Raw genomic sequence first — 27,936 nt, 5'->3', positions numbered from 1 at the left:
TGTTATTTTAGCTGTTTACTAAAACATGTTCAGAAATACAATTATATATATAATATGGGCTGAAAGTGCACACTCCCAGCTGCAATATGAGAGTTTCCACATCCAAATTGGAGAAAGGGTTTAGGAATCATAGCTCTGTAATGCATAGCCTCCTCTTTTTCAAGGGACCAAAAGTAATTGGACAATGGACTCTAAGGGCTGCAATTAACTCTGAAGGCGTCTCCCTCGTAAACCTGTAATCAATGAAGTAGTTAAAAGGTCTGGGGTTGATTCCAGGTGTGTGGTTTTGCATTTGGAAGCTGTTGCTGTGACCAGACAACATGCGATCAAAGGAACTCTCAATTGAGGTGAAGCAGAACATCCTGAGGCTGAAAAAAAAGAAAAAATCCATCAGAGAGATAGCAGACATGCTTGGAGTAGCAAAATCAACAGTCGGGTACATTCTAAGAAAAAAAGAATTGACTGGTGAGCTTGGGAACTCAAAAAGGCCTGGGCGTCCACGGATGACAACAGTGGTGGATGATCGCCGCATACTTTCTTTGGTCAAGAAGAACCCGTTCACAACATCAACTGAAGTCCAGAACACTCTCAGTGAGGTAGGTGTATCTGTCTCTAAGTCAACAGAAAAGAGAAGACTCCATGAAAGTAAATACAAAGGGTTCACATCTAGATGCAAACCATTCATCAATTCCAAAAATAGACAGGCCAGAGTTAAATTTGCTGAAAAACACCTCAAGAAGCCAGCTCAGTTCTGGAAAAGTATTCTATGGACAGATGAGACAAAGATCAACCTGTACCAGAATGATGGGAAGAAAAAAGTTTGGAGAAGAAAGGGAACGGCACATGATCCAAGGCACACCACATCCTCTGTAAAACATGGTGGAGGCAGCGTGATGGCATGGGCATGCATGGCTTTCAATGGCACTGGATCACTTGTGTTTATTGATGACATAACAGCAGACAAGAGTAGCCGGATGAATTCTGAAGTGTACCGGGATATACTTTCAGCCCAGATTCAGCCAAATGCTGCCAAGTTGATCAGACGGCGCTTCATAGTACAGATGGACAATGACCCCAAGCATACAGCCAAAGCTACCCAGGAGTTCATGAGTGCAAAAAATTGGAACATTCTGCAATGGCCAAGTCAATCACCAGATCTTAACCCAATTGAGCATGCATTTCACTTGCTCAAATCCAGACTTAAGGCGGAAAGACCCACAAACAAGCAAAACCTGAAGGCTGCGGCTGTAAAGGCCTGGCAAAGCATTTAGAAGGAGGAAACCTAGCGTTTGGTGATGTCCATGGGTTCCAGACTTAAGGCAGTGATTGCCTCCAAAGGATTCGCAACAAAATATTGAAAAAAAATATATTTTGTTTGGGTTATGTTTATTTGTCCAATTACTTTTGAGCTCCTAAAATGTGGAGTGTTTGTAAAGAAATGTGTACAATTCCTACATTTTCTATCAGATATTTTTGTTCAACCCTTCAAATTAAACGTTACAATCTGCACTTGAATTCTGTTGTAGAGGTTTCATTTCAAAACCAATGTGGTGGCATGCAGAGCCCAACTCGCGAAAATTGTGTCACTGTCCAAATATTTCTGGCCCTAACTGTAAATCACTGAACCACCTTCTGTCTCTGTCCATTTTACTCCTCCTAGCTGCTGGGGACATCTCTCCTAACCCCGGCGCTCCTTCCTGCACACATAGAAGGTCTACAGACCTCATCAATATTTACCGTGTTCCTTCCCCTCACCCCTCCCCTGTCTTTTAACTGCTCTCTCTGGAATGCCCACTCAGTGTGTAACAAACTAGAATATATCAATGACTTATTCCTTAGTAAATCCCTCGGCCTGCTCGCCCTTACTGAAACTTGGATCCAGCAGGCAGACACAGCCTCCCCTGCTGCTCTGTTTCATGGTGGCCTACAATTCTCACATACCTCTAGGCCTGACAACAGGCAGGGTGGTGGGGTAGGCTTACTTCTGTCACCACAGTGCATTTATCAGGCCATTCCACCGGTACCCTCACTCACATTCTCCTCATTCGAAGTCCATACTATCAGACTTTTCCGCCCACTCTTCTTACGTGTAGCTGTGATCTGCCGTCCACCTGGCTCACCCTACCAATTTTTGGATCACTTTGCTTCTTGGCTTCCCCACTTTTTATCCAGTGACATTCCTACCCTCATCATGGGTGACTTTAACATCCCTATTGACACCCCTCACTCCCCAGCTGCCTCACAGTTTCTCTCATTAACCACTTCTCTTGGTCTTTCACAATGTTCTTCTGCCACACATGTAGGTGGAAACACGATTGATCTTGTCTTCCATCGACTCCTCACAGTTTCTAAATTTACTAACTCTGTTCTGCCCCTCTCTGATCATAATCTTCTGTCTCTCTCCATCAGTGCCCTCTCCCCTTCACAAGATACACCTACCTAACACACATATAGGAACTTACGTGCCATCGACACCCAGCACCTCTCAGATACTCTACAGTCCTCTCTGTCCCCCATCTCCTCAATCTCCTGTCCCAATCTGGCCACCAGTCACTATAATGAAACCCTTAAAAATGCATTGCATGAGGTGGCTCCCCCCCTCCACTCATAAAGTCCCACATAGGAGGCAGCAACCCTGGCACACGCCACAGACACGATTTCTTCAGCGGTGCTCTAGGTCTGCCGAACGTCTCTGGAGAAAATCACGTTCACCTGCAGATTTCCTCCACTTCAAATTTATGCTTAAAACATATAGTTCTGCCCTTTACCTTGCCAAACAAGACTATTTCACCGCCCTCATCTCTTCTCTCTCCAGCAACCCTAAAAGGCTTTTTGAAACTTTTCACTCCTTATTCACACCAAAGGTGAAGACGCCATTCACAGACCTTAGTGCCGATGACCTTGCCACTTATTTCCATGATAAAATTGATAAGATCCGTCAGGAAATTACTGCCCAAGCCCCAGGTGGCATTGATCCCCTCACCAACCGCACTTCAGCCTGTCCATTCTCATCTTTTGAACCTGTTACAGAAGAGGAAGTCTCCCAACTACTTTCTTCATCTCGCCCTACAATCTGCAGTAGTGACCCCTTCCCCTCACACCTTCTCCAATCTCTGTCCCCTGCTGTCACGACTTACCTTACTAAAATATTTAACCTCTCTCTCTCTTCTGGAATCTTCCCATCCTCCTTCAAGCATGCTGTTATAACTCCGCTATTGAAAAAACCCTCCCTGGACCCATCCTGTGCTGCTAACTATCGACCCGTCTCTAACCTCCCTTTCATCTCTAAACTCTTGGAACGCCTGGTCTATTCTCGTCTAATCCGCTATCTCTCTGCTAACTCTCTGCTTGACCCCTTACAATCTGGTTTCTGCGCTCTGCACTCTACTGAAACGGCTCTCACAAAAGTCTCCAATGATCTCCTAATGGCTAAATCCAATGGTGACTTCTCTCTTCTTATTCTTCTGGACCTCTCTGAAGCTTTTGACACTGTTGACCATCAACTCCTCCTCACTATGCTCCGCTCAGTTGGCCTCAATAACACTGCGCTCTCCTGGTTCTCCTCTTATCTCTCAGACCACACTTTCAGTGTATCATTTGTGGGCTCTGTTTCCTCCCCGCTTTCCCTTGCTGTTGGGGTTTCTCAGGGCTCGGTCCTAGGCCCCCTGCTCTTTTCTCTCTACACAGCTCCCATTGGACAAACCATCGCCAGATTTGGCTCGGGTACCATCTTTATGCTGATGACACCCAATTATACACATCTTCTCGGGACATCGACCCCAGCACTCATACAGAACACTAGCAACTGTCTCTCTGCTGTCTCAAATATCATGTCCTCACTATCTGAAACTAAATCTCTCCAAGACTGAACTACTACTGTTTCCACCATCTAATAGATCTGTCCCTGATATATCCATTGCAGTCTCAGGCCTTACTATAACTCCTAGGCAGCAGGCCCGCTGCCTCGGGGTCATGTTTGACGCAGACCTTTCCTTCACCCCTCATATTGAATCACTCGCACGTTCATGTCACCTCCACCTCAAAAACATCTCCAGAATACGCCCTTTCCTCACCAGAGATACACTAAAGACACTTATTGTCAATCTGATTCATTCTCGCCTTGACTACTGTAACTCCTTATCAGTCTTCCCCTCACTAAACTCTCCCTTCTACAATCTATTCTGAATGCAGCGGCCAGGCACATCTATCAGTCTAGACGTTATAGTGATGCCTCTGGTCTGTGCCAGTCACTGCATTGGCTGCCTATTCATTATAGAATAAAATATAAAGTTATCACCCTCATCCACAAGGCTCTCTATAATGCCGCACCTCCCTACATTTCCTCCCTCATCTCTGTCTATCGCCCAATCCGTGTTCTCCGTTCACTCAATGACCTAACACTTACATCCTCTATTATCAGAACCTCCCACGCTCGTATACAAGACTTCTCCCGAGTTGCACCACTTCTCTGGAATGCTCTACCCCGGACAATCAGATTAACTCCTAATTTCTACAGTTTCAAACGCAAACTAAAGACGTATCTTTTCAGACAAGCCTACTGTGTTTCCCCGAAAATAAGACAGGGTCTTATATTAAATTGTCACTCTAAATATAGGACCTGTCTTATTTTCGGGGGGTGCCATATTACAACCGGCAGTCATGCTGGCACTTCCTTAGTGGAGCGTCAGCATGACTGCCGGTTGTAGGTAGTGTAGTGGAGGGGGGGAAGTTATCATACTTACCTTTCCCTTCTTCCTAGCAGCGCTGGTGCTGCTGTTCGTCCTGGAAGTGGTGAGCGGGGCTTAGCGAGGCTTCGGGGGGCGGGGCTTAGCAAGCTCCACTTCACTGACACAGCAGCTGTGCTCTGTGTGCACAGGAAAGCCGGCTGCTGCCTCTTCTGTATGGCAGCTGCTGTCTCTGCCTCTGGGATGAGCTGGGAGAGCTCATCCTACAACAGCAGAGGCAGCAGCCGGCTTTGCTGTGTACACAAGCACAGAGCATGGCTGCTGTGTCAGTGAAGTGGAGCTTGCTAAGCTCCGCTAAGCCCCGCCCCCCGAAACCTCCACTAAGCCCCGCCCCCCGAAACCCCACACACCACTGCCGGGCATGCTTTTTTTTCGGGGATGCCTTCTATTAGGCAATTCAACAGAAACCCCCGCATGCCTTACTTTCAGGGGGTGTCATACTTTCGGGGAAAAACGGTATCACAATGTCTAACGTAAACCCTTAACCCTCCTCTGTCCCCGCTCCCACATTTCCCCACATGATATGATGTCATCTCATGCTAACTCCATAGGTCCAAGCTCCATCCACATGTTAAAGGACACGACTGTCGACGGCTCATAAAGTCTTATGTTTATGCAATGACAGTCACCTATATTACAAAAGGGTCTGACCTCTGCATAAGCAATGCTGCCCCTGCTACCTCTTGTGTCACCCCCTCTACCTCATAGATTGTAAGCTCTCGCGAGCAGGGCCCTCAGTACCATTGTGTGAAATGATTTTCTTTGTAATGTATCTTTCTGTCTGTATTTGAACCCTACAAATTGTACAGCTCTGCGGAATATGTTGGCGCTATATAAATAAAATTTATTATTATTATTATTATATAAAACAAAACAATAGTAAAACTTTCCTTAGTGCAACATTTGAAATAACTTTTCTTGCACCTTGTGGTGTTGAGGCTTGTTGGGTTAAACTGATTTATTTGCGAATATTTTTTATTCTAGAGTCAATACTAGCGATGTTCTCCTCCACTGTGGCTAGGTTCTCCATCATGGTCTTTTGAACCTACAGAGAAAACAGACTTTATTCAATGAAATCTGATAACTTGGTAGGAAGGCAACAAAACAACTATTGTAGTTTTCTCCATCTTCAACAGGTATTTGCTTGGTCACTGTATGTATTCTATACTACCGCATGTATACTAGGCCTAAAACCTATTAAATACATAACTGAACCTTAATGGCAGTCATGTTTTAGAGTATATTTACATGGAGGAAATTGGTGCTGATTTTGAGGTGAAATCTGCCGGAAAACGAGCACCCAATTCTGTGCTGAATCTGCCCCCTTGTGAATACAATGAAAGGCAGAGATCAAAGCAGGGCAGTGAAAAAATAAAAAGTCCTGCAGTGGATTCGGACTCCGTACAACACACTCTGCAATTCAGCCCCATTCATCTGAGACTGAGTAAGTGGAAGACTCAGACAGGAGAATAGGAGGCCTCAAATTCTTCATTTTCTGACATGTGAATGGGCTTTTGATAGGTAAAATTTCCTCCACTAACATAGAAAGCAGCTGGGAGGCAGCGTGAAACATGAAATCTCACGACTAATGTAAATTAAAGAACATTAGGGTATGTTCACACAGAATTTTTGGAGCAGAATTTGAGGCAAATTCTGCGTTAAAAAACACCTTAAAGGGGTATTCCCATGTACATAATCATATCTATATTTGTAGATAATTAAAATTTAAACATTTTTGCAAATATAAGCAATTAAAAATTCTGCAGAGTTTTAAAGATTTTCTCTAACTTTCTTAGTGGTGACAGTCTGTTATCTTGAGCGGTTACCATGGATACGACCACCAATGCAGAAACTTTCTATGGTTTAGGACTTGTCAGGAACCCAGCTATGATTTTCTTATTGTAGCCGGGTCATCAGGCAGAGACACTACATGTATCAGAAGATATCCTGGCCACAATAAAGAAATCATGGCGGATTTTCTGACGTTAGAAAGTTTCTGCATTGGTGGTCGTATCCATGGCAACCGATCAAGATAAGAGAGAATATCACCACTAAGAAAGTTAGAGAAAATCTTTAAAACATTGCAGAATGTTTAATTACTTATATTTGCAAAAATGTTTAACTTTTAATTATCTACAAATTTAAAAATAATTATGTGGATGGGAATACCCCTTTAAGGGTATGTTCACATGGAGTTTTTTGGCAGTGGATTTTGACGAGATAGTAGCGTAAAAAAGCGGCGGCATGCTCTATATTGCTGCGGCGCAAGACCCCCTACCAATTAGGCCCATTCATTTGGGCCTAATCTGGAGCGGGATGCTGATGCACTGCATTGACATTCCGTAGCGCTTAGCCGCACGGTATGTTCACACGCGGAATCCATTTTCCGCCATGTGAACATACCCTAAGGCTGTGGCCACAAATGCAGCTTTTTTATTTGTTCCACATTTTGTTGCAGTTTTTTTTTTTTTTTTAACCAAAGCCAAGACTAGCTACAAAAGGAATGGGAAATATATAGGGAGTTCTTATACTTCTCTCTTCTGCTCAATCCATTCCTGGCTATGGCTCACAAAACCGCGACAAAAAAAAAGCTGCGCTTCTGCAACATGGGGCCTCAGCCTAAATTTGCATGAGAGGCAGTGACTGATTTTCCTTTATTATTGCAGATTCTGTCTGAAACACCCACTCAATGAGAGGCAGAAAAAAAAAATGCTTGAAGCAGATTTTGTTCTACCAGACAAGAAACTCTGAACTTACCCTAACAGAGAAAAACTGTGATTAAGAATATTAAGACACTGCAATAGAAAATGTAGCACATGGCATCTATGTAATATAGATGAGCGATAGCAGAACACTCAGCTCACTAAGGCAGCTTCTTAGCTTTCAATTTTCCTCTTCCTATAGGAGGTATTTTTGGCAGGAGTTACTTGGAAGCTGAGTAGCTAGACTGGGAATGAAGAGAGGATTACATACCATGGCCAGAGCAGTGGCATTGTCCTTCAGGGAGTTGAAAATCATTTGCTGAGTAGTATCCAAATGGGTGAGTAGTTGTCCAAACTGCATAGCTGAAACACACAAGGATTGCCACAATGATCACACATTCATCTTTTGTGGTTGTCCCAGATTAGACCCAACACTAATACAAAGAATTAAGTAGATGTTGCCAATGTCCGGAGTCTCCTCGTTCTGATAACAAACCCTCCTAGGGGTTTTCGAAGCAACAGAAGGCGAAGAGAAGGTTTACAGGTTCTTGTACCTTTGGAAAATGCAACCCACAGCCAGAATCTAGGTCAAGATTTCAGAAGTGTGGATACTTCATTACGTTCCAGAAAGAATATATTTCAAGGTTACAATACCTCTTCTCCCAATATACAGAGACCAAACTATTACTGCGCTTAAAAGCTCAAAATGCATTCATGCTGGAACGTAAGTATCCACACTTTTGAACTATTAACTTAGTCAGGATGTGGTTTGTGCCATCAAGACATTTTACAAAACCTCTGAATCCTTCTCTTCGCCTTCTTGTGGTTAGCAGTGGTGTGTGTGTGTGTGTGTGTGTGTGTGTGTGTGTGTATGTATATATATATATATATATATATTTTTATTTTTTTTTTTTTTTTCATTTTTCCATGAGGGCTCCAACGACAGTGTTCATTCACTGTGCTTTTAATAGTGGCCATTGTGCATACTGCAGCAGTTGTCCCAAGAAACCACTATAGTACTGAGAATTGCCACAATTAGAAGTCCCGCGAGTGAGCACTATAGCTGGCACTGGCACACAGCTGATCAGGAGTCCCGGCAGTCCCACCTAACTAAAGCTGATGTCCTTTTACTGTGCTGAACCTTGATCTTTGGCTGCATACTATGCCAGCAGGATTTTAGTTTTGGTGTTGATCTTCTAGGATCATTATAACATGTATTACCTTGCTCATGAAGCTGCTTTAATGTCACCAGCCTCTGAACAACCTGGGGCAGAGTTCCCGACATGGAATCCCACTTCTGGACAATGTCATACAGTTGATGCACCTGCACAGAGGAAATTAGAGCGCTTTATAAACTTCAGGTTTCATACACAGTCAGGTCACTCTTTATCTACAACACACTAGATTACATAAATGCTAACACTTTCTGAGTACACAGGAAAGGCCTAAAGCTAACATAATACAAGTGTACCTTTCTTAAATAAACACCCCCCACCCCTTCCTCTACCAGGTATGGTCTGTGCACTCATTATCCCTTTACTATCTACAACATTTACAAGCAGTACCTTGCTTTCTGTATCCGCATCCTGAACAGCCGCCTTATGCTTTGCAATTTCATTCATCTTCCCCAGGACACTCTAAGGAACAAAATACAGATTCATACAATATAGTGACCAAATAAAAACATAAGGACCCGAAGACCAGTTTTTAATAACATTATTAGGAATTGGTATATAGATGACGTTTTCCCACTAATACAACAGAATTTGGACTTTTAGGTGATATAGTTCCTTTAGTTATTTCATGAATTCTCAGTACAGGGTTATTGTTACTGGCGCTACCTGTAGCCTGGCCTCCACCTGATCCAGCGATGCAACATCTAACAAGTTCACTTTAGCCTGCAGGATTTCCACAGTGCCCTGAAAAGACCAAATTCAAGGTCATGTTCACTTACATTACAGAGTACAGAGTCGCACAAAACCATAAAATAAGGCAGATTTATTAATAAATCCAGACTGCACACAACCAGGCTAAATAAGGCAAATTTATTACACTGACTCATGCTGTAATGAAGAGTATGGCCTAACTTTATAAGGGTTAGTTCACATGGAGCAAAATGGTCAGGATTTTGACGCAGAATCCACATCACAATCCTGCCGCCTCCCATTGAAATCAATGGGAGCCGGTCATTTCCTTTTTCTGCGAGTGGTTTGTTCCTGCTTGCAGAAAAAAAAGAAGCGAGCTGCCCTTTCTTCAGGCTGATTCAGCCGCGGATGTCCGCCTCGCGACACTTCCCTCCTGACTAGGCACATTCATTTGGGCCTAATCCGGAGCGGTATGCCGCAACAGAATGTGCACACGCGGAGCCCTGTGTGAACTAGCCATAATGCTTCTCGGTTGGTTTACATTAGACCTATTATTTTGTGTCAAATTTGTAATGGAATATGGCAGATATAAACCCATTCTCTTTTTTGACCCTTGTTATACCGAGTCATCTAGCAAGGCACAAGAAGTGTCTAAAACACTTAATAAATGAGGAACATGGCATAAGCACCAGAACTCTGACTCGCTTTGGTTCGTAAATCTGCCCCGATATGTACATGAGAGAACCAGAAAACAGCAAAGTGCAATGACTGTGTGCAAAATATATTTTAATACAATCCACAGAGTACAATGAACATAACACATAGACTTGGCTGAGTGCATATGTTTAAGAGGTGTTGGGAAATGGCTCATAACCTGCAGGAACGAAATATCAGACAAGCTGAAATCCAACATGTCAAATCCTTCTCTCCTATAATATCTGCCATCATAGGATTGTCAGAAAACCTATATATATCAGGAATCAGCCCACATTGACAACACTTGACTTACGCAGCTAGTACATGCAGCAGTCACATATCAAAAGGACATGACTTCTGCAGCCAAATAAACCCGTGGGGAGCAACAAAGCTGCAGAGCTGGAGCAGTAGGGGAGTAGACATGCAAGTACATTGGCTTTTATTATTTCCCAGTTATTTTGGAGCCAGACATCCCCTGCAGTAGAAAAGATGTTTTTGAAATATATATTAATGTAATTCATGGTTGCTAGATTTCAGGAGATTTGTTGCCCTGGAAATAATATGGTATATAAACTCTTATTTTTTCCTACAAGCTATGTGCTTGTATATGAATATACTAGCTGGTACCCGCGACTTCGTCTGCGGTGATTGTAGAAGTGGGTAAATACAGGCGCGGGTAAGGTTTTCGTACTGTGTATAAGGTATGGGATATGAAATGTAACTGTGTATCTTGTTTTTGCTGTAATTCTGAAAATTCATGAGACTTTTGTGTTGAATGTAATTTGCATTTCAGCTGCTATACGGTGTTCTGAGAAACTGTACATAGTGTCTTTGGGACAGAGGTATTTCAAGTGATTATACTTCGATATACGACATTGTATGATTTGTTATTTTCCGCCCGTACATGTAAGTTTTGGGCACAGGATACTCTCGAGCAAGCAACATAAAGTCTGTCCCTGTGCATGACAGTTTAGTAACTCCATGCGCCTCTTAGTAATAGCAATTAACCCCATCATGTCCCTCACATTAACCCTTGTGTAAGAGTTACTGATATGTGAGAGACTTGGAGGTAATAATGAAGTATCTTCATTATTGAGGTTTTTTATTAGTACCTCCATATGTCTCACATATTAGTAACCCTTATATGGGCCCACAGGGGTTAATATGAGGGACATTATGGGGTTTATTCCTATTAATATGAGGCACACAGGGGTTAATATGAGGGACATGATGGGGGTTATTCCTATTAATGTGAGGCACATGGAGTTACTAACACTAAACTAATAACTCCAAATGCCTGACATTAATGAGAACAGTAATCCTATGTACCTGTGTGTTTTTCAGCTTCACTTTGCTAGCAGCTTCCTCTCCTCCTCGGGGAATGTTGGCATTGTGCAGACCACTATAGCAGGCACAGACCTGAGCGATTAAGCTTCTCCCCCCTGGTTTCCTCTCAAAGGGGAGTGTCCTTATGCCTGAGCTCTAGCAGAGCACTTAAGGGACTTCATTTAACTCTTGCAAGTCCTGTGCTGCTGGTGTGCCAGTGAAATATGGCAGGAGTGCCACTCTTGGCATGTGTGCCAGGGGTTGCTGACCTCTGCTGTAGAGGGTAATATGAATTTTGTGGCTTGCTATGGTCCAAAGTGTGTGAGATTGCAGAAATAGTGATGTGAATTTGGGTTTTGTGGGGGTCCTGGGAAAAACGTATGTGCGCTATTGTGACGAAAAGTAGGCTATTGCGCAATCGATTGTAGTGACTATGTTTGTGGAAAATTTCAGCCAAATCGGTGGAGCGGGTTTTGCGTGATTGAGGAACAAACATCCAAACACACAAACCCACAGAATAAGAGGTCTGGGACAAACTTTTACTGTGACTTTGGACTGGTGTTAAGGAGTTTGGATATCCTAAACAAACCGGAATTTCAGCTAGATTTACTAATATGGGGTTACAGGTATCCACCTCATATTAGGTTAGACTTTACACACTTCAGGCTATGTAACATGATCGAGATGATCTGTACTTACCATAAGATTTGATCCCTGTAACCCAACAGTGAGAGGATTCTGCAAAAGTAAGGGGGTAGGATGTTATTTATAGAGGATGATAGGTCTCCAAAAAGTCTACTAGATATTACACTACAGAGCCGCAACGTACCTGTGTATCCTGATCAAATCGCACAGCGGCTTCCAGTTCACCAAGTCTCTTCTCAAGTTCAGCTATCTGTAATGCAAAAAGAAATGGACGATTGCCATATGTCTGTACATTAAAGGGTAGTTCATCTATAGGTAACATTAGAATGCTTCATCAGCACATTTAATAGAAATATTCCTAGAATATACAAAACACAGCCCTATAAAACACAGACTCTGTTGTGCTAATGTCTACTACATTACCTTTGAAGCCTGAGAAAACTTGTTTTGTTTAGGACGGCAGTGTAATTCATAGGTCACCAGGCCACTGGCATCTTCGGCTGAACCCTTTGCAGGACTTTTCCCTTCTGGACCCTTTCTAGTTTTAACAGCATCCAACTCAGTAAGTAAACGCCTAGAGGAGAGAACGACAGGTTCATTAAAAGCAGAAGACGTCAGGGACCACAGAGGCATGCGATTGGGTCTCAGCTGGTCACATGGCGTTGCGATGCATAGATGCAAGAGTCACGACACTGAGACCCATGTGACTGCTGAGGCCCAATCACAGAGTTCAGCGGTCCCTGATGTTAGTCAGAAGTACCAAACACAGCTGAAGCCCAAGAGAGGTAAGTAACACTGTTTTTATTATGTTTGATCACCTCCCTTGGGCTTCTGCTAATTATACTCAGGGTTTCTTTGACCCCAGAGTAGAAAGCAGTTTTGCTTCAGCCATCTCCAGTTCGAACAAAATCACAACGCATACCTAGTGAGGTTCACCTAACATACACACATAATATAAAAAGGAGTGTGATCTAAATTACCATTAATCATAATCAAGGTAAATACATTTGTTTTGTCCGCACCTAGGTGAATCAGGACCTATGACCACAGTTAATATAAATTGTCCTCCGGGTTCATTTGTCAAGCAAAGACTGCAGCATTTGCAGTATCAATACATTTATAAAAGTCTAGATACAGTGAGAAGATGTGGAGACGTAAAGAGGGTTACTTACTTTGCAAGTGCTCCATCAGGATCTGTCAGGTTGATGACGGCATCGGGACCTAACAACTTCTCTAGGTGGTTGGACACTAACTGTTGTTTCAAAGAAGCTATCTGTTTAGCCAATGCGACCGGTGTCAGCTTCTCTTCAGCAGCAGATTCTTTAACCGTGATCTGTTTGGTTACAGAAGGCAAATATATATATTGATCAACAGCCATACACATAGTATGCATGTGTGACAAGATTACAATCTCAGTTTTCTTTTTATGCATGATATGTAAACACTGCAATTGCAACCTTGGCAAAAGGCCTAAATGTTTTGTGATGGATTGTCAGTTTTCCATACTAGTGATCTTCTTTAAGAAGACCACCCCCCTAGACGACCAGAAGTTTCACTGTATGTGAAAAAAACAAACCCTATTATGGCTCTTGTTACAATGGTGCAAAGGTATCATGTGGTACATATACTATCAAAAGTGAAAACATATACTATCAAAATATCAAAAGTGAAGAAAGTAGATACATTACCCGAAAAGCTAGCATTAGTAATGTGTGCAGCCTATATCCAGTATACTGCCTGAGATCAGCAGAAGAGTATGCGGGTGTCTAGAAGACGCTTACCTGGATTTTTTCCACTTCTTGGGTCAATTCCTGGACTTCATGCAGAAGCCGTTGATACTTTTGCTGTGGAGTTTCTTTCACTCTTATTCCTTCTCCCAACTACACACAAAAGAAATGCAACATGAAGGTTTATACAGAGGAGAGAAGAAATGGGAGAACTGACCAGGACAATGGAGGAAACAAAAATAATAGCTCCAAGGAAAGTTGTGCACAATAAGAATGGTGATGATCCGTATGATCCAGAAGTTGCTTAAGATTATGTCATTGCAAACAGCTCAGTGTCTGAATAGACAGTCAGCAACAGATGTCCATATAAGAAAAAATAAATGTAGCTTCACATTAATAAATAGCAACTTTTGGGTAGCTATTCACAGATTGGGACAATGGATTTATGTACAGTCGTTGCACTGCTCCAATTTTCGCCCTCAGTCTTAAAGGGGTATTCTCATGTCCCTTGTTCACCAGTCTTCGCTGCTGCAAAGACTTCTTTCTTCCTGGTTTTCGACATCAATTGGTGGACGGAGTTTCATATGCAAAGCCATCCTGTCCGACTACCTCCAGTTTAGCTAAGCCCACTAATTAGTGTGTAGCTCCACCCACCAGATAGCGTGATCCTATGGGACAACTGAAGGTCCTGTGATGTCATCAAAGGTCCTATAAAACTTGGTTTTAGCTTGTTCTATATAGAGTCGGCTAAATCCTAGCAGGCTAAGGGACCAGGTCCTTCTGCCCACTAGCTTTTAGCCTGCTCTATATAAGAAAGCTAAATCCTAGTGAGCTGAGAGACCAGGTCCTTTAGCCCACTAGGATTTAGACTGTTTTATATAAGAAAGCAGCACTCATTTCCCCCCTCCTTTATCTGAGAGCAGGAAGCTAGGTCACATGTGCGGTGTAGACACAGGAACAGCTACAGACACAGGCTGGCTCCCGTGCACTTAGCCCCTCCTCCCTCCCCCCTGAGAGCAGGCAGCTACCTCACTTGACATTTGAGCAGATAATCCCAAGGGCCATAGAAACGCAGTGTCAACAATGAAGTGAATAAATTAAGATAGTGGACAAACAAAGCAGTTTTGCTGAAGCAGTGTATTTAGGAAAAGTGTTAAATCCACATTAACAAGCAGTATAGATAGGATCCTTGTGATGGGACAACCCCTTTAAACCTTCTAGCCTCAGATATGTACTGTGTACTATGGAACTATTCATCACCCATTCTCCCCCCTTGGGTTCGTTATTTAACCTTTGTACCCTCTAACCTTTGTCCTATATGCATGCTAACTTGAATACTTGTTTCTTTGGCCGGATATTAACACTGTTCTGATGTTTATTGAAAAATATAACAGAATATAAAACAAATACCTTTGAAACTAATAAATACTAACTCACTAAACTTCCATTACAATTCAGGAAATAATAAATCTAACAGCCAAGATATAAACAATAAAACATATATGGTCTATTATGGGTAGATCAACAATAAGAGTGCTAAAATTCCTCCAGCAGAATCACCAAACATCAGCACAAAGTAGGGCAGGGGAATTAACTGGGGAAAAAAAACCCTGAACTGAACGTCAACCAGGGTAACCAACATGATTTTGTGCACGTAGGATACTTCAGTTCAGTTATTACAATATTCTGAGGATTCACCTGCAGTTTCGTTCAGATCAAACGTGCCCGAACCTAAACCTGCTATTATATTCTGGGGTCTCCAGAGTATAATAAGCGAAAGCTCCAAGAGAGATGATCAAACATAAAAAAATTTTTTAAAAAAATTGTGTTACATGCCTCTCCTGGGCTCAGCATGGCTCCCTGTTCTGCTTCGGCAGTCTGACTGATGTCAAGGACCATAAAGGCCTACGATTCGGCCTCAGCGGTCATACTGGTCACACAATGTGCCAATGCTTGTGCCTAAGTGTCACAAAACCTTATGATTGCTGAGGCCCAGTCACAGGCCTCAGTGGTGCCAGACGTCAGTCAGAAGGCCCAAAGAAAACAGGGAGCCATGCAGGAGCCCAGCAAAGTTGAGTAACCATGTTTTTTTTTGGTTTGTTCACCTCCCTTTGGCTGCCGCTAATAATACTTTGGGGTCTGAAGAGACTCCAGAGTATAATTGCAGTTTCTTTCTGAACGTGTTTAGTCCTAAAGAAACTTCCAGGTAAACCTTAAGAAAAATCTCACAAGGTTTGACTAACACAGTCATACTTTAAAAGGGTGTCACTTAAACAATAGCCCTTAATTATTGAGGTAAAACGCCCAATTAATGGTGATTTTGATTTAGATCACAATTGTCCAGCCCTAGCACAAAATGTATCTAAAAAATTAAATGGTATTCTCTAATAACAGGGAAACTTCACATACAATATCCAATGTAGAAAACAGAATATGATATAGAATCACACTAAACTCACAATTTCATACTCTCCAGATTCATATCCTGTCCTCTTGGACTTGCTTATACGGTCAGAGAAATCTAATAAGAGAGAAAAAAATATATGTCACTTGCCAACAGATGATGCTGAAAGTATTAAAAACATTTACACCTTTCTTTAATTCTGGAAGAACATGTCAGGGTGGCGTCACATGACCGTCATTACGGTTTGCTGCACTCATCCATCATATGATGAAAGCAATGGACATAAACAGCGACAAAATGACTGATGCAGATGACGTCACCTCGGTCTACATTCACTCCAGTGTATAAAGCATGACAGACGCTTTCTTCCATCTTGTTTGTTCGGCTTGAAAGAGTCCAGACGCTGGTGTGAGCCCAGCGTTAGCTGGTTTACTTGTATAATTCTTGGCACATGTCAAACCACATGTCCTTGTCAAGTGAAGTACAAAGTGTCTAAAACACATAATTGTGGTGTAAACAGTGTCTGTCAGGTGAGAATTCTGATGTCAGATACTCCACAGTGTGGTACCTATAGGTTGAGTATAGTATTGCAGTTCACCTTCAATACGGCTAATCTGCAATTCCAGATCTAACTTATTGGCAAGTGTGGCACTATTTTGATAAGGAAGCAGCCATGTTTCCTTACAGACAAACCCTTTAACCAACCTGGCAGAGAAAAATAATTTATTGGGTTACATGTGGTCACAAGACAATCTATGAGTAACCTCTTTGGCTGAAGGGAAGGGAGTACTCAACACATTGCTACTTCATTGTATGACGTGAGATGGTATTGCCAGCAGTCATCTGTTGGTCCAGAACCTGGATTGAGGAACCTTACACTTACCAAGTCCTTTGGTTCCAACTTTCTTATCTTTAAATTTGTCGTAAGCAGCATTGGGGTTGATAATAATGTGCTCTACACTGGTGCTGGTCAGCTCCTCCTATATTAGGAATAACGGGAGATACAGTTAGTGACAAATAAATAAATAAAAAATTAGAAACTAAAAGCAGAAAAAAAAAAACAGAAGGAGAAAGTGCAATAGAAACATTTGGTTCAGGGATCAATAGTGATTTTTCACATATAAGGAAATGTACGTGATTTGTCTTTATTATGATTACGAAGTAGTCAGGAGAAATATTACAGATATAGAGAACATGATGGTGTACGAGTAGTGCACTTCTGAACAATTACGGTATTATCTATACAGGAAAGAAGTCTTAGCACTGCACTGTAGAGAACCCATCAAGACAATTGTATTAGAACTGATGGCCAAATGGCAGAACATCCAGTCAAAAAAGAAAAAAACAAAACAAAAACAAAAAAAACCAAACTTAGGTCCTGATGAAGAAATATTCAAAGACAAGAAACTCTTCTATACTACACACGAGAATACTAAAGCGTAATACATGCAAGCAACGGGAAAACTAGGCAAATGTCTATGACTCCATGCAGATAAAAGGCAGGACAACCTCTCTACATCACTACAGACAGTATTGGAGATGTCCTTAAGGTGCACCCAGCAATTATTCATCCTCATCCAACTTTTTGTCTCCCTCCTTTGTTTGACAAGGGAGCCTATTGCAGCCGCATACAATAACCAGACAATGGATCATATGCTTAAACTGTAAAGACAGAGGAGAAGTGGACCAGGTAAGGATGAACATGAAGGCCTTGCCAAAAGTAAACCGCTTAAGAGTTATCAGGCCTTAACATTGTGACAAGGGAGTGTCCGACCTCTGGGACCCCTACAGAGATGCATTTGGTTAACCCTGTGCACCGTAGAGCTGAAGTGAATGGTGATATGCTGTAGGTCACTCCATTCTGAGTAATGCTGCCATCTAAGGATCATATAGTCGGGGGGCCAGGTGCGATATTTTATTCACATAACACACTGCCCCTCTGCTTATGCATTTTGAAATGTTTTCTTTTATAATTTCTCCTTCATTCATACATTGTTATAAGACCAAAGAGATCTTCATCCTACTGTCTGATCAGGTTTCACAAAGGAAATGTAACAGGATGCAATACCTGAAAATTATATACAAGGCTAGAATTTGATGTCTTATTTTTTTTTTTGCTTTTTAAAAGCTGGCAGGTTGATAGTGACCCTCCCCTGGCTGGCACATGCAGTTATTATTTCTCCCCATTGTTTATACAGCTTTTTTGGTCCCTGGCCTGCATGTCACTGCTCTCTGGAAGAGAGGGGGGCTGAGTGTTCTAGATTGCGCTTGCTCTCAGGGCGGTTATATTTTGTTAATTACAGTTTGCTGATAAATGCTTGGACAGAGAAATATATATCTATATACATGTAAAAACAAGGATAACATTGAGTTTACTGCACAAACATTATCAGTCCTGGATTCATGTATAATTTTGCTTTCTCTCTATATCTGTAATGTAATATACATTTAATGTGCATATTATTTGATCTGCATTATTACAAATTTGTTGTAATCATAATAAATAATCTCTCATGGTAAAGGCAACGTCTATATCTTGCGAGGTACTTTATAGTGTCCTGTCCATTAAACAGACAGAGCCCCACCCACCAGATTGTTGAAGATTACAGGAACTAAGAAGAAGAGACAGCAAGCAAACTGGTGAGAGAGGGAGATGGTAAAAACCCCTTTAAATATTATGAGTTACAATATTCGTGTGAATGGGATTCTTACTACTGACATACCCTTGTGTACCAAGATTGAAGTGTATGTCATGGATAGAAGTTTACATTTGAGTTATCCATATAGAGTGACAGAAATTTCTAAGTGCCTCAAATATACCTACACTATTGGTACAAATGATTCACATCTCAGAAATGGAGAACGCAGCGTCTTCTGGAACACTGATGCATCTATTTTCCTATGTCTATTTTTATGAAGGCTTCAATAAGTTTACAGTTTTGTGTTTTTAATAGGAAACTGAGTCCTTGTGATATACCCCATAGGATACATATAGGAATTACAATCAATTAAATATTTTTCTATATTTTTTACAAAAGCAGTTCCTCCCCGTGGAACTGTTCCTCCTGTCACATGGGACTGTGCAGTGCATGCGTCAGGATACTCATGATGAGCCTATCCAGTAAGAACAAGATGGAAGCTATCAACTAAATGTCTGGGGGATAGCACTGGGCAGAGTTTCCAGCTACAAAGAATCCTTCCAGGCTATAAAACACCCTGATGCAATAAGAGGGTTAAAAAAAGAAAAATCCTGCATATTTTGGGTTTTTTGTCCCTCATTTGCCCATTCTCGCAGCATCCGCACTGAGTGGTTGGACTCTTCCAGATACCGAAGCGTCTCTCTTCTTCCAGTCTTCTACATATATGAAGTTCAGGTTCACATATTCATCAATGAATTGAAAAGAATTGTAATAATAAACCTCTTTTAAAGAGAAGAACTCTCTTTGTTGATGGTTTTCATACTCACAGTAGAAAACCAAGAATAAAAGAAACCAAATTTTTTTTTTAACCAAAATAACATGCAAACTGCATACGGAAATAGCCCATCATTACTGGTATGACCAGACCAGCGGAATCAAATCTTCATTTGCAGTTGTAATGTTAAAGATACAAAGTAGCACGTGGATGAAAGTGTCTATATTAGTAGTGCACAGAGACGTAGTAACACCGCAGACAAGATACAAGCAGGCTAAGCACAGAATAGAGAGAGGCAGATAGAATTACAGGCTTCTTACCAGCTCCTTGCAGGTTTCCCAAGAGGTGAATGACAAAATAAAATAAATAGTTAAGGAAAAAAAAAGAAAAGATTTGGTATTAGACAAATACACATGCGACAACTTAATAGGCGAATAGCACCTGAAGACAAGATTCCCAAAGGACATCAGAATCACAGGAAAGATTTGGTTTTACAAGTTGCCTGAAATTCGTGATCACTTTACCAATTACCCGACACTTCACACCACATAAATGGGATTGTCTGACAACTTACACTAAATCCTATCTCAAAATTTCTTGGTTTTATTGGTTTCTGGGAAAACTGGTTAGTGTTTAACATGGCGGCTATTCCAGCTACCAAAGGGTTTCGAATCTTCTTATCCAACTTTCCAAAAAGCAGATTTTCCTACTTATGTAGAAACGTAGAAGTGTGTTGTCTAAGAAAGCTGGGTGACAATGTTGTTGGGAGACCGGGGGCAACACTTGTGGCCACCATGTTCTTCCAGACACCAATGCTAGGGTCAACACTGATGAACAGAATTTCTTGACAGAGATGAATATTTTTTAACTCCATCATGATTTTCCAGACAGCAATACTGAGGAACAGAATTTATTTTCAGAGATGAATATTTTTTTCCTCCAACATGATTTCCCAGACACCAATACTAAACAACAGAATTTCTTGACGGAGGTGACTCATTTTCCCTCCATTATGATTTAGCATACCGGGCTGTCGTATCAATAATGGACCTTGTAGGTAATGCTATATATTGAGGTTAGATTACGGTAGATGCCTAGCTTGTGAACAAACAGAATTAGTTTCGGCAAGCGTTATCATACAAGCGCTTAGATGAAAGCTTTAGCAATTTAGTACAGCGTAATGAAATCCATGTAGGTTGGAGCGGTTAATACAGCCAAATAGACTAAAAATATGCACAGAAATTGAGATCTGCATTGACTTATGGCATAGGGTCTCGATAGGAGAGGAAGGATTCTTCCTTTAACACAATGAATGTTTAATGCATTCTTTACCATAGGCGGTATACTGAGTACTGAGGTATATAAGGTGACCCTCAGTGACCACAGCCCTGATATCACTAGTGCAGCGCTGCTTCCAGGCCTACTGCCCTCAATAATTCATTCCTGGCTTCCTCATAGCATTCCTACTAAAACACTTGGAGTAGTTTAGGTCTTGAATCTTTCAGTGATTATTACTAAGGGATAAGCCTGACAGGAAATGAAACTGCTAAAAGCCCGAGATAAAAACCATGGATTCTGACCTTGTTCACACACATCATGTAATCTGCTGAGCAACTTTCTCTCCACATGGTTCTAATGTTATGGCTGATCTATACTATTAAATAAGGTTGCGTCTGCGTCACCTGATGGATCCCATTATAGTCTATGGGGTCTGTCGGGCTACATATGTGTCCGCTGTTTTATCGGTCTATTGTTCTGGTTCTCCGATGAACTAGAACAATAGACACCACACCACTGATGTGAATAAAGCATCAGAGGAGGAGCCATATGCAGGATTTCACTATGGGACGCTCTTTATGGGCGTTTTAACATGACGATTAAAAAAAGTTACATTTTACTATTATAGTTACACTTGTTGGATCCTACACCTTGAGTACTGTTTCAATAGCCTGAAGGAAAGAGTATTTTTTATTTTATTTTTTTTGCTTTCTGGCATTACTGCTTGGATGTACACAGGTATACTAGTAGGGTAAGATTAACAAAAAAAAAAAAAAAAAAAAGTATGTTTGTACCATTGTCCCATGTATAACAAATACCTGCGTGAGAAGTAAATTATCCCAGTCACATTAGGGAGCACTCAGTTTTGGGGACCTTCACCTATTTGTGGATTCATCTATTATATAAGTGTCATTTCTCAATATATCAGTAGGCAAACCAGCTACATGCAGCCAAAATCTGCAAAAGAGAGGAGGGCAGATCTGTGGACCCAGCCCAACACAATGTGCCACAATACCAGGCACCAGATATTCCATGCTGCGGTGTTAATGCACACCTAGTACCTGGGGCAGATGAACTCTCATCTGCAAATATACACCATGTGACCCCCACAGAGCAATGTACAAAAGGGTATAGAGTGGCACGCAAAGTCCCCTGTAGCTCCGTACCATAAGGCCACAGGGGTGCCATGTTCTGCTGTAAGATGGTCCATGCAAGACCTTATATACCCAAGGGAAGTAAACCTCAGTAATACCCAATCCAATGGGGCATGTCACAGCGATATATGAAGCTGTAGGCAGCCATAGTACAGCCAGGTAAAAGTGTCTGTGCCTGACAGGTAGATGACACACTTTCACTAATGTTGCTCTATAGTTTGCTTTCCTCTACTTCAGAGCTCTTCAACCTGTCTACAGCTGTCAGACTGCAATGCTCAGCATACCCCGACAGCTACATAACAAATATTATTTACCTTGGTACGCCAGTAGTCTGGTGTACAACACATGGGAAAGCTGCAATATTTGTATTTTTTTCCTCTTTACAAAAACATGGTTGCTTTATAAACACACACAAAAAAAAACTAAATAGCTCCACTCCTATCCAGAGGTTGTATGAGGTATTGGAGTTCAGCCCCTTTCATTCCATTGGAGAGGAGATGCAACACTTTGAACAACCCATAGACAGTTATAGGTCTGTTTTTGGAACAAAGCAGCCATGTTTTCCTAATCCTGGACAAACAATTTTATAACAGGAACTAATCCTTCTTATGACTATTGTGCAAGGCCAGTGAGCTCGCCACCTGCTATAGTGTTAGCATTGTTACAAACAATATTTCATATAAGATTTGTATAGATTTATTAATCACAATGGATTTTATGATTGGTGAAATGGCACACAACAATTCTCTGAATGAAGAAAAAAAAATGATTGGTCTGAATCCAATGACAATTCATGACTGCATGTGTAGGAATCACAAGATTATGAGATTAGGTATGAATCAATCCAGATTTTAAAAAAAATCACAATGCAGTGCATGCATTTACCATCATTACATACACAAAGCATGCAACATAAAGAAGCATGAGCGTTCTTACTTGTGCAAACTAGTGTCCAGGCAAGGTGGTCAAAAAGGGAGGGTGAGAGTGTTAGGAACATTTGTCATGGTGCAAGTTTCTCTACAATTACATATATGGATGACGTCCCAAAGTATGAAACTATGAAAGAGGTTTCACTGGCCATATAGATTAACACTGGCCAAACCTAACCAGCGTGACCACCTAATATGTATGGCGGCCTCCCAGAAAACATACCGATAGAAAATTCAGATTGTGCGCCCTACCCGGGACAGCGAGTGATGCCAATATCTGTAAAACGCTGAGGAATCAAAATAAAGGTCAGGGAGCATAATATTTGGGCAGATGATATTTACCTGCCCAGTATATAAGGAGTCTGGCAACTGCCTTCTCTCCTATACCATGCACTGCTCAGCCGAGCATGCCTGTGTATAGGGCAGGGGTCAGTATCCACTGGCACTCCAGCTGCTGTGAAACTACAATTCCCAATATGCTTCACTCACTTCCGTGGCAGGTCCAAAAACAGCAAAGCAAGTATGCATGCTGGGAGATGTAGTTTTACAACAGCTGGAGAGCCAAAGGTTGCCTATCCTTGTTATAGGGGTGTTGGTTGAACAATCTCAGATGTATGACTTCAGCACAGAGCCTTTCTGTAACATCATATTACACTTCTCTGCCGCGCAGATTCATCCAGTTGTATGAAACACAGCACCAGGCACAGGGCAATGGGGTACTAATTTTGGCCTTCATAGTTTTTGCTTTGGGATATCATAACCAGTATTAATAACACAATTCATTTGGGGCTATGGACCCTCTTCTGTGTTCGGGAAAAACAGTGGTGAATATTACACACAACTTGTGCGAGATAATGTGGCAAAACTAAAATAGGAAAGTGAATATAACTGGCAAAATGTTTCCATGCATTTGGGTGGTAAAAACTTTTGCTATAGGAAGTCGGTCCTGTCATGATGGGGACATTAGCGTGAACACTTGAATTGATTTTTGTTATGCTGGCCATGCTGTAGAAGTTTTAGTGTATCTCTATATTAGTGTGATATCAGCTAAAACCTGTAGTGTATGGCCCAAATCCGGGCTCACTGTTATCGCCTTACCTTCAGCAGCAATGGCTTCCATTAGCGTAACCTTTATATACAGCCAGGTATAGCTACATGTGTATAGTATACGTACATAGGGGACTGACAGAATATTTTTATCTAGGTGCTCCTAGGTCAGTGGTACAGTGCGCAGACTTTTAGAGAACTTCTACACCCATGCATACTTTATCCTCCAAATATAGAAAATCTTATACAACTGTCCTATTTTAAAACAAATAAATATAATATACAGTACTGCCATTAACTGGGTCCTTCAAAAAAACGGACAACAGGTTTTTTTTTTGGTTTTTTTTATGTTTTTGACGTTGCCGTCTAGGAAACGGATGGCCATCTGTTTGAGTCCGTTTTTTTGAATCCCTTTCTTTCACATCTGTTAAACCGATGTAAAAAACATTATCTGAATGGGCCCTAACTCTATCAAGCGTATACCGTGAATCTACAAATATACAAGAAAGTGTCCCTTCAGTATATGCTGAACTGCATATTACTAGTAGGGTCAGCGTCTAAAGCATGAATAACAAACCAAGCTATACGGAACTGCTATATGGAATCCAAAAATGGGGGGGGGGGAAATCCCAAAAGTTTATCTACACCTATGGTAATGGGATACAGAAATCCAATAAAATGTTAACACACTGAATTTAATTGAACCTACAACATTAACATATCCTCTTATATAATGCATCCGGTTTGCCTATAATTTGGTCACGGCCGTGACGAAGGTGCAACTGCACCGAAACGCGTAGCTTTTCTGTGACCGATACACTGTTTTTAATGGATATTTAATAAAGCTGGAATTTTTTTATTCTACAACCTTGGACGTTTGAATTTTCCTCCTTCTGGTTGGAGCTGATTTTTACACTTTATCCCAATTATATGGTCGGAAGTCCATTCTGGTATCTAGACCCCCAGAGGAAGTTGGAACAAAAATCGGTGAGCTGAATATATTTATATGTTGCACATATCCCATTTACTGTATGTCCCTGCACAACTGGGGAGTGGAAACCACCGCAGCAGCTGCCCCACCGATCATAACGTTATGGGACGTACTAGCAATATGTCATTTTTGAATAAGATAAGAAAACGCTTTTAACTATCTGGTTCTGTAACAAGAATATTATTGGTAACTCCATTATACAATAGGTCTTACCGCATCAAACTCTGCCTGGTCATCTTCTGGCACATCGCTTGTTTCATACACATCCGGTTCATTCCTGGCCTGAAAGCCGCAAAATAAAAAAAATTATTGATTCATCCCAGAATATACAACAACCGCCTACATGATGCATTTCATGGACTGGTAATAAAGTAGCGCGGGATCAGCACATAACACACTACTTACTTTAAGTGCTCACGAAAAGAACTGACTCCCCAAAATCGTTCAGTAGAGAGTCCTTCAATCTACCCAACGTACTGCAAGTGAAAATCTTGCTTGGCAGTAGCCAAATGTGTTTGGACGACTGCCCAGCCAGCAGTGAAGGTGACCTCCAGCATCACCAGCACTTACACCCCTGCAGAGGAGGCTCAGGATCAGCACTGGAGTAGAGACAACCATGTAAACAGTGCCAGGAGCTGCGTCCTCCAGGGAACAGCTGATCTGCTGGGGGTCTTAACAGTCTCAGGCACCTGTGCCTATCCCTCGCCAGCATCCGCCTCTCTATTACAGCGGATGCCGGGCGGCCACATTCGGACTATAAGATGCACCCTTCTTTTCCCCCCAAATTTGGGAGGAAAAAAGTGCGTCTTATAGTCCAAAAAATACGGGAGACATTTCGGGAGGGGAGATTTATTAATGCTTTGCCAGTTTTGTGACATAACAAATGTTGCCATCCAGCGATGAAGGTAATGGGCGACCTATAGCGATGCCCCTGTGAATCCCGCTACAATAAACACCCCATTGTGGGCGTATGGGAGAATATCATCTTGCAAGGCAAATTCAGCAGCAGCCTGGCCAGTGTGAACACGGCCTTAGAGGATCTCCATAGTGACTGCACAGCTGGTAAGCTTAGCACAGGCTCTGTGGTACTACAAGTCCCAGGATAACATAGGCAAGGCCTTGCAGTCCGCCAGAACCCCCCACACTACATGAATGGCCAGGTATAGGCACTGATCCAGGACAGAGGGCAGCGCCCATGACAGGCCAATAACACTGCACTGACGGCTCTGGCTACTCACGATGCCCGGCAGGTCGGCGTATTTGGGATCGGCCATGTCTGCTGTGTATGCGCTGACAGGAGGGCGCGGCTCACTGGGAGGGAGGACGACACGGACTCCGGGCACCCAGGACGGACACACCAGGCTCTCTGCCCACAATGAGTTATCGGGTGATCGGGTGAACAGACACCACACAACGAGGAGTCTGCCGGAGCTGTTACAATTGACCAATAATCGGCAGGGCGAAATCTCGCGAGATGACTAAAGCTTTCCACAGAAGGCGCAATGCATGCTGGGAGATGTAGTTTTATGAGGCGTCGCCTGCGCTGTCTGCTGAGGAGAATTGTAGTACACAGGGATATAACGACAAGGGGCCCCCCAGGCTTTTGACTGGGGGATATATGGTGTAATGGCACATATTTATTTAGAAAGGTTTTTAATTTAAATTTAAAAAATGTGAGGTGTTTGTGTGTGTGGTGCTGTGTTTTCTCCCCCCTTTCCCCCCTTCTTTTCTCATCAGGTTCGCAGTGGTACTTACCGAGAGGGTCCCCCTCTGAAGTTGGTCGCTGTGGTTGTCGCCAGAAGATCCAGAACCTTCTATCTTCAGGAAGACTTGCTTCATCACCGGGCAGACTTCTTCGTTACCGGGCAGATTTTCTTCAAAGGCAGCTGTTGATTAGTCAAAGCTGTGAAAAGAGCGGGAAAATTGAACATAAATAAGTTGAATCTCACGCTGTGGTCAAGCAGTGTTCTCAAGAAGCTATAGCAGGGGTCCTCAAACTACGGCCCGCGGGCCACATACGGCCCGCCGAGGACATTTATCCGGCCCGCCGCATGTGGCCCGCGCCGCTGCCGGGATCGTTCACTAACAGGGAATACGATTCCGTTAGTGAGCGGACCGCTGCTTTCAGTTCTATGTGCAAATGCACATAGAACTGAAAGCTGTCAGTGTAGGCCGACGCAGGTGTGATGACGTCATCGCTCCTGCAGTCTGAAGGAGGAGGACGCACGGCAGTGGCTCTTTATGGTTAAGCTATATGAAGTGTTGTACTGAGGAGTATATAATACAGTGAAGGGGGTACTGAGGAGTATATAATACAGTGAGGGGGTACTGAGGAGTATATAATATATAATGCAGTGAAGGGGGTACTGAGGAGTATATAATAAAGTAGGTAGTACTGAGGAGCATATAATACAGTGGGCTGGGGGGCGTACTGAGGAGTGTATAATACAGTGTGTGTGGGGGGGTACTGAGGAGTATATAATACAGTGGGGGGACATACTGAGGAGCGTATAATACAGTGGGGTGGGGGGCGTACTGAGGAACTTATAATACAGCGGGGGCGTATTGAGGAGCGTATAATACAGTGGGGGCGTACTGAGGAGTGTATAATACAGTGGGGGGGGGGCGTACTGAGGAGCGTATAATACAGTGGGGGGGGGGTGTGCTGAGGAGCGTATAATACAGTGGGGTGTGAAGGTGTACTGAGGAGCAGATAATACTATGTGTTGGGGGTAGGGCGTACTGTGGAGCATATACAGTCCTATGAAAAAGTTTGGGCACCCCTATTAATCTTAATCATTTCTAGTTCTAAATATTTTGGTGTTTGCAGCAGTCATGTCAGTTTGACATATCTAATAACTGATGGACACAGTAATATTTCAGGATTGAAATTAGGTTTATTGTACTAACAGAAAATGTGCAATATGCATTAAACCAAAATTTGACCAGTGCAAAAGTATGGGCACCTCAACAGAAAAGTGACATTAATATTTAGTAGATCCTCCTTTTGCAA

At 42.2% G+C, this 27,936-nt stretch overlaps 1 protein-coding gene across 3 annotated transcripts; it reads right to left on the bottom strand.

The window, feature by feature from the left end:
* On the bottom strand, positions 1 to 26,384 carry LOC142195712 (dynactin subunit 2-A-like). Of its 3 annotated transcripts, XM_075265711.1 has the most exons (15): positions 26,162 to 26,384; positions 25,125 to 25,205; positions 16,994 to 17,084; positions 16,166 to 16,227; positions 13,761 to 13,859; positions 13,152 to 13,312; positions 12,403 to 12,553; positions 12,164 to 12,229; positions 12,034 to 12,072; positions 9,289 to 9,366; positions 9,013 to 9,084; positions 8,669 to 8,771; positions 7,719 to 7,810; positions 5,670 to 5,790; positions 1 to 368 (listed from the first exon to the last, which is right to left on the bottom strand). In XM_075265711.1, the coding sequence occupies exons 1-14, from the start codon at positions 26,195 to 26,197 to the stop codon at positions 5,704 to 5,706; spliced, it is 1,218 nt and encodes a 405-aa protein (XP_075121812.1). In that variant the 5' UTR covers positions 26,198 to 26,384; the 3' UTR covers positions 1 to 368; positions 5,670 to 5,703. The 3 variants fall into 3 exon arrangements, with proteins under 3 accessions (XP_075121812.1, XP_075121813.1, XP_075121811.1); XM_075265712.1 differs by lacking the exon at positions 1 to 368 and having other exon boundaries at positions 5,185 to 5,790; positions 16,994 to 17,090; positions 25,137 to 25,205; XM_075265710.1 differs by lacking the exon at positions 1 to 368 and having other exon boundaries at positions 5,186 to 5,790.
* Positions 26,385 to 27,936: the final 1,552 nt, after the last annotated feature.

This window comes from Leptodactylus fuscus, chromosome 2 (genome assembly GCF_031893055.1).
Source record: "Leptodactylus fuscus isolate aLepFus1 chromosome 2, aLepFus1.hap2, whole genome shotgun sequence".
NCBI classification, from domain to species: Eukaryota; Metazoa; Chordata; class Amphibia; order Anura; family Leptodactylidae; genus Leptodactylus; species Leptodactylus fuscus.
This window is presented reverse-complemented; position numbering and strand designations above follow the sequence as displayed.